This window comes from Echinops telfairi, unplaced genomic scaffold (assembly GCF_000313985.2).
Source record: "Echinops telfairi isolate 266 unplaced genomic scaffold, ASM31398v2 ScPeMD7_4;HRSCAF=17, whole genome shotgun sequence".
Lineage (NCBI taxonomy): Eukaryota > Metazoa > Chordata > Mammalia > Afrosoricida > Tenrecidae > Echinops > Echinops telfairi.
The window spans coordinates 46,025,144-46,032,611 of NW_022103900.1; the positions used below are offsets into that span (position 1 = coordinate 46,025,144).

Genomic DNA, 7,468 nt, shown 5'->3' on the forward strand with positions numbered 1-7,468 from the left:
ACTTATACATATTAAGTAAATACATATCAAGATGTGGGTTATTCACATTGGGCTCTAGACTACATTCGATATCATAATATAATAAATATTTTGAATGACAGAAAATCTGTTTAGGATTTCATGTCCTAAATTTGCCATTCCGTGATACGTACTTTTTTTCTCCCTCAGCTGAATTTAAATGTCAGCCAGGCCGATTCCAGTGTGGAACCGGCCTCTGTGCGCTGCCCGCTTTCCTCTGCGACGGCGAGAATGACTGTGGAGACAATTCTGACGAACTCAACTGTGGTAGGAAATTAAGTTCTTAATGATACAGCCCACGTCGACGTCTAAACTGATTATGTGGACACTGATTTAAATTCAGAAGGTTTCAGCTCACATTTTAAATTCTATCTTGCAGACACACATGTCTGCTTGTCAGGTCAGTTCAAGTGCACCAAGAACCAGAAGTGCATCCCCGTGAACCTTCGCTGCAACGGACAAGATGACTGCGGGGATGAGGAAGACGAAAGGGACTGCCGTAAGTCACCTCAGCGGTGGCTTCTTATTTTACTTCTTATCCGTGATTGGAAGGGGTGTAAAGAGGATGATTTTTCTACATAGATTTGTACAGTGTAGAGAAATGTAAGAGCAATTAAAGTTAAATAATTACAAAGAGTTGCCATTGGTAAAGGGTTGTTTAAGACGGCTTATATAAAGAGCTTGGAGAATATTAATATAAAGTGCAGGTGAACTTTACATGAAAAACTACCTGGAGATTCCAGTCAATGGGAAACAAAATCTACTTTTATCAGCAAAAATAATGCGGTGGGTAATTCTGCTTTTATTTCATAAACTGATTTTTTTCTTGCCCATATTAATTCACTTCTACTGATTAATTAGGTACTGTAATTCAATTCCCTTCAATTAGAAGTCAATTATTCCCATAAATTACATATTGACCTTATGATAAAAAACACAAAACTTCTTAAAACTATTTATTAAATTACTTGATTAATATCCATAAATAGTACTTTATTCCACATATATTATCAAGTATCTTTGAAGCATATAGTAAAAATAGCTGTAGTTCTATTTACTCATTTCTGTTTTCAAAGCAAAAATAGGAATACCTTAAAGGGAAAGCTAAGAAAGCCTGACTGTTATAGATACCAACAAGAAAAGTATGTGCATGTACACATGCACACCCCCCTGTGGATGGTAGAATGCCTGCCAGGCTTCCGGGTTTCAGCAGGAGTGCTCTCACCAATTTAGGACACGCTGAAGTCTTATTCTTCCATCTAAAAATGTATGAGTAAATAATGTGTGATCATCCAGCAATTTGATTAAAACGATGCATTCAGAACAAAGTCAGTAGCTGTTCTTTATGATTACCACTCTCAAAGCGGAGTCAGGAAACCTCATAGGATTGTGATGCAGCTGATGGTCTGAGGTGGATGTTCACTTTCTCCCTCACAATCTCAACTCAATTTCTAGTGATTTCGTGACTATCATATATTTTTTAAAAATCATTCATTCATGTAGTGTCACAAATTTTAAACTTTTTTAATATACAAAAATCCATATGTATACATTATTAACTTTATTTATCTAGGTAACAATTTTGTAAGTCCCTGTTAGATCTGAATTTTTTTCCTATATGTATAAATCAATGCAAAAATGGTTTACTTTGTTTTCGTACTCTGGAAATGATACTCAGAATTCATTATCAGTAATCAAAATTTAAAACACCTTACCTTCTTAGTCCTATAATTAAAAGATAGCACACGATCAGTTGACTACCAAAGTATTTGTCCAATAGGTTTTATTGAAATGTCTGTTTCAACCAAAGCTACATCATTTTTAACTGGATGTTTTCTTCTGAAGCCGAAAACAGTTGTTCTCCTGACTACTTCCAATGCAAAACAACCAAGCATTGCATCTCCAAGCTGTGGGTTTGTGATGAGGATCCCGACTGTGCAGATGCATCCGACGAGGCCAACTGTGGTGAGTGTTTTGGACGGTGCACCCGCCCTGTTGTGTGTGCGTCAGCAGCGGAAGAGGCCCGGCACAGAGCATTTAGACCCAATCTTTGTGAAATGAAAATCTTAACATGAGAAACTCGCCTCTGTGCTTCCAGTGCCCTGGTCAACTAGGAACATTCTTTGGCATGAAGGATGAAGGCGGGAGAGGAAGCGTGACTATTGCTAAGTGTAATGTGTATTTTTAAACAAACAAAACACAAATGTGAAATATGATGACCGTTTTGTTATGTTAGTGTCAGCATCTTAGCATGTAGTGAATGGAAACACAGGGAACTCGGTTCCTTTTCTGAAGTTCATTTATTTTTCGGCGTAAACACGTGATTTCCCAGTCACTCAATGGTTATTGCTCCTCATTCTTGACGTAGGCGGCAGAAGGAAAACATAAGACCATCTGTTTTATTTCAGAAGATGACTCTGATCATTTAATAAGTTAACTTTTGTTTCTGAAACATTGATATTTTCACTAAAGACATGTTATTTGCCATATGATTCCTGAGTCATCATTGCTGAGATGGAGAAAAATTCACTTTGTAAAGTGTTTCATTTGTTCTTGAAAATGTTAACAGTCAAGAGTGACCGGTGGTTGTCATGTGTAATTCAGTGTTCATTATACATTAATCCATTACTTATGAAACATTAATACTTTATAAACAAACGCAACTTGACGTTGTTAGGAAAGGGGAGTTATTTAATTTAGTTATTATATAGAAAAGGCAACATTTTGTCGAACTGTAGTTAAAGCCTCCAGGCTTTCATAAAATTAAATCAAATCCATTTTCTTAATGCCACACAACCCTTCCACCTCACTTCTGGGGCAAATGAAACACTTAAGTGTTACTGAACAGGATTCATGAGCTATATGTATAATCTATAACAATATAAGGACATATCTTCACATTATTTCCCTAATGCTTTTACTTAGAACAACATGTAGTTAACCTTCTAATGGTAAGAGTTAACCTTCTTAAAAATGGACTCTATTATGCCAGCTTCACTGTACCGAGTCAATTCCAACTCACAATCACCCCATGGGATGGACTAGAACCACCCCTCGAGTTTGTGAGATTGTAAATCCTTATGGAAGCAAAAAGTCTGATTTTTCTCCTCTGAAATGATGGGTGGATTATAACTGGTGACCTTAATGGTAGCATTACAACTGTAACCCACTAGAGATAAATTCTTTATTTGGGAGTGAGAATAAAACTTCTCTAGAGACAGGGATGTGTTTCAAACTCACATGCTATGTATCCTCAGGACTTAGTGGATGCTGGACAGACTTTTATTTAATGTCTATGGAATGACTGGTCTTTTACCTGTTTCAGGATTCTGGTTTACAATCTACCATATAGATACTCTAGTATAAGCTGACCTGAATATCAGTGGAGGCACCCAATTTTACCACAAAAACTGCATTAAAATTGTGCTGCAAAAACTCGGCTTATACTCAAGTATGTATGGTATTTTCAGGTTAATTGCCTCTCATGCTTTCTTTGAATAATTCTTGAGCTTTTCTCAAATTTCAAATACTGAATTCAATGAAGTCCTGCTCAGTTCTTGATTTCAAAGAAAATGTTCTTTGGATTCATCTAGCTTTACTTCCTTTTAAAAAATATTTGGGCATTAATATTTATATTTATTTATTCTTCTATATATATTCACTTTCCTTCCTTCTTAAAAGCTGCCCCTTACTTAGTAAGGTTCTACCTTACTAAAATTCTAAGTTTTGAGAGGTGGGGAATAGATAATAAAAAGTCTAACAAAAGACAAACAAGCAACTGAAAACACACATGTGCTATAGGGAATCAAACCAGCAACCATGTATAAATATTTTTAAATGGTTCAGTTATTTATACATTTATGGGAATAAAGCTTATCAAATTTAACACCATATACTTTTTCAAGATTTTTGCATATTTAACAGCTAATCTAGAATATCTAGAGGTATGAAACCAGAACTAGATGTGTATTCAATACAGATTAGTTGTGAAAGTATAAAAATCTAGGTTGGGTAAGTCTTTAGATACAAATGTAAAATAATAAATTAGCTATAGCATTTCCTATATCATACTTATTTTGAGATAGCTAAATATATGAATCTCTAAAAGCTGTGCTTGAATATAAATTTATAAATCTTCCAGAAACCTATTCAGCTCTGTTTCTGTGTACGTGAAGATTTGTCCATGGTTTCCTCACAGTCATAGCAAAGTAGTTCTAGCTATGTTTTTTAAATGTTAATAGTTTCTTATCAAATCACTTTATTTTGTTGCATTAATTTGTTTACACTCTTGATTACTTGCCAGTAAAAAATTTTGGAGTGAGGTAATTAATATAAAATGTCAAAGAATTTTCACACTAAATTGTTGATAGTAACCAGTGGTGGTAAAGGAAGGAGCAGACATTACTAACTCGAGGACAGACATATATTAGCTTGGGTGCAGGAAACAGTGATAGACAATAAGGCAGAGGTCAGTAAAAAGTATAGAGCCAGAGAAAGACACTGGGAGGGATGACAAAGTTAAAGGCAACAGAGGTAAATACCATTGTATATACAATCTTGAATAATGGCTATCTATTACTGTATGATAAAAGGAATTGGCTGGCCAAGCATTTGAAAGAGTAGCATATGATCAAGCAAGGAATAATTCAAGATGCACTGAACACATTATGAAAAATGATCAATTACAATAGATATTTCAGAAAAATAAATGTTTCAGCACACTGATGCAATGTTGGAAGCACTCACTAGTCTATGTCAAAAAATCTGGACAACAATTTACCTACACAAACTGGAAGATGTCCATATTTGGGTCCATTCCAAAGAAAGTTCATGAAACAGATGCAGAAATTATCTAACAAGGGTGGCGGGAAGGAGGCGCACCAGTCACGGTGCAGTTTAGCAACGATGAAACATGCAATTTTTCTCTAGTTCCTTAATGCTTCCTCCCCCCCCCCCACCTTCATGATCCCAATTCTGCCTTACAAATCCAGCTAGACCAGAGGATGAACACTGGTACAGATAGGAACTGGAAACACAGGGAATCCAGGACAGATGAACCCCTCAAGACCTGTGGTGAGAGTGGTGATACCAGGAGGAAGGAGGGAAGGTGGGGTGGAAAGGGAGAAATGATAACAAGGATCTACATATAACCTCCTCCCTTGGGGATGGACAATAGAAAATTGGGTGAAGGGAGACGTCGGACAGTGTAAGACATGACAAAATAATAATAATTTATAAATTATCAAGGATTCATGAGGGATGGAGGGTGGGGGAGGAAGGGGAAAAAATGAGGAGCTGATATCAAGGGCTCAAGTAAAAATAAAATGTTTTGAGAATGATGATAACAACAAATGTACAAATGTGCTTGACACAATGGATGGATGTGTGGATTGTGATAAGAGTTGTACGAGCCCCCAATAAAATGATTTCAAAAATACATCACAATCAAGTAGAATTCAAAGTAGGTATGCAAAGATGTTTCACCATATGAAAAACAAACTTCGTCCTCCACCACTTGAATAAAATAAAATGAACCACTGGTGCAGAAAAGAAAAGATAGAACACCATTGTTAATATCACACACAAGTAATTGTGTTTCTGAAGGGAATGCGAAACCATTTGCAGCATCCATCGACAGGGAGCTGCAGAATTTCGAGTTGGACTCTTACGAGGACTTGGGACAGGGAATCTCACTGAAGATCTCAGAAGCATCGAGGTGAGAGCACAGAATAGCATGAAGACGTTTACTTGATTATATAAAGGCATTTGACCTGTGGCCCATAACCAACTATGGATAACATTGAGAAGAAAATGAATTCCAGAACATGTCCTTGGACCCACAGAAATGCTATACATAGAATAAGTCGTCGTTCAATCACAAGAAGAGATACTGCACAGTTTAAAATCCGAATTGATGTGTGTCAGGATTATTTCCTTTCACTTTGCTGAATCTGTATGCTGAGAAAATAATCTAAGAAGCTGACCCATATGAATAAGAACAAATCATCAGGATTGGAGGAAAACGTCCCCTATTAACCTGCAATGTACAGATGATACAGCATTGCTTTTTGAAAACTTGAAATATTTACTAAGGAACATCAAAAACTCCAGCATTCAGCGTCGATTAAAATTCATTATATACAAACAAAAATCTAAAAACTGAACCAATAGACAACATCATGCTAAACAGAGACAAGATTGAATTAACCGACGATTTCATTTTACTAAGAACCACAATCAGTGTTCATGGAATTAACAGTCAACTAATCAGGTTGACTTGATTAGGCAATTTTGTTGTGAAAAATCTGAAATTTTGAAGAACAAAGGTGTGACTTTGCATACTTAGTTGAGACGACCTCAAGCGATGATATTTTCAACTGCCTCACCTGCATGTAACAGCTATCTAGAGTTATAGTCTTAGAGGAAAATTGATTCACCTGAATTATGGTATTGGCAAAGAATAATGAAAGTACTATGGACCGTCAGATACACAAACAAATATATCTTCTAGGAAGAATAACTTGAATGTCCTTAGAAGAAAAAATTTTTTTAAAGTCTTATTGTTTCATACACTTTGGACATCTTATCAGGAGCGATCAGTCCTGGAAAGATATGCTTGGTAAAGTCGAGGAAAGACAAACAAAAGAGAGGGGAGACCTTTTAATGAGATATATTGAAACAGTGACGACAGCAGTGGACTCAAATGTAACAAACTTTTGAGAATTTGCAGAACAGGTTAACCTTTTGTTCTGTAGTACGTACATAATGTCACTCTGAGTCAAAAAACATTTGATGGCACCTAACAATTACTAGCAAGGAGCTCTGGTGGCTTCGTAGTTATGAGCTGGACTGCTAACGGTAAGGTCGGCAGTTGGGAACTGCCAGCCCCTCTATGTGAGAGAGGTGGAGCTTTCTACTCCCATAGAGTGAGACAGTCTTGTCAGCCAGCCATAGCAGTTCCGCCCTGCCCCAAAGGGTCTCGATGAGTTGAAATAAGCTCAAGAACAGAAAGATTTTTTTGGTTTTTTTGTTTAGGAACGATGACAAGTAGATTCATGGACAGCCATGTATGTAATACAGATGTGGAATGTATATACATTGTATTGATCTACATTGCAAATATATCAATGAGTGTAGTGGAGCAAACAAAGGGAACCCTTATGAGGCCTTATACATAACCAAACACCTTGGAAGAATGAGTCGTTGTACCTGGTGACTCAGGATCACTGTCTCACTGGCCACCAAGTTAAGAAGGTGTAAAAAAGTCTACAAAGACCCTGCTGGACATCAATTCTGATGTGTAGTAAATGGGGTCTTAACTGTGAGAGGCCATCTGAGGTTCAGCTATGACTCTACTTATCCAGAGGAAAGAAGATTGTAGAAAATCAGAAACACATGGAAACAACCAATCCAATGGACTAATAACCTCATGAGCATAAAGATTCCCATA

At 36.6% G+C, this 7,468-nt stretch overlaps 1 protein-coding gene across 1 annotated transcript in view; it reads left to right on the plus strand.

Moving 5' to 3' along the window:
• LRP1B (LDL receptor related protein 1B) overlaps nucleotides 1-7,468 on the plus strand; it is a 1,686,774-nt gene that overhangs the window by 1,457,974 nt on the left and 221,332 nt on the right. Inside the window, exons 60-62 of the mRNA XM_045298375.1 lie at nucleotides 169-285; nucleotides 398-517; nucleotides 1,864-1,983. Of these exons, the coding sequence (XP_045154310.1) occupies nucleotides 169-285; nucleotides 398-517; nucleotides 1,864-1,983 (357 nt within the window). The remainder of the gene's footprint in view (nucleotides 1-168; nucleotides 286-397; nucleotides 518-1,863; nucleotides 1,984-7,468) is intronic.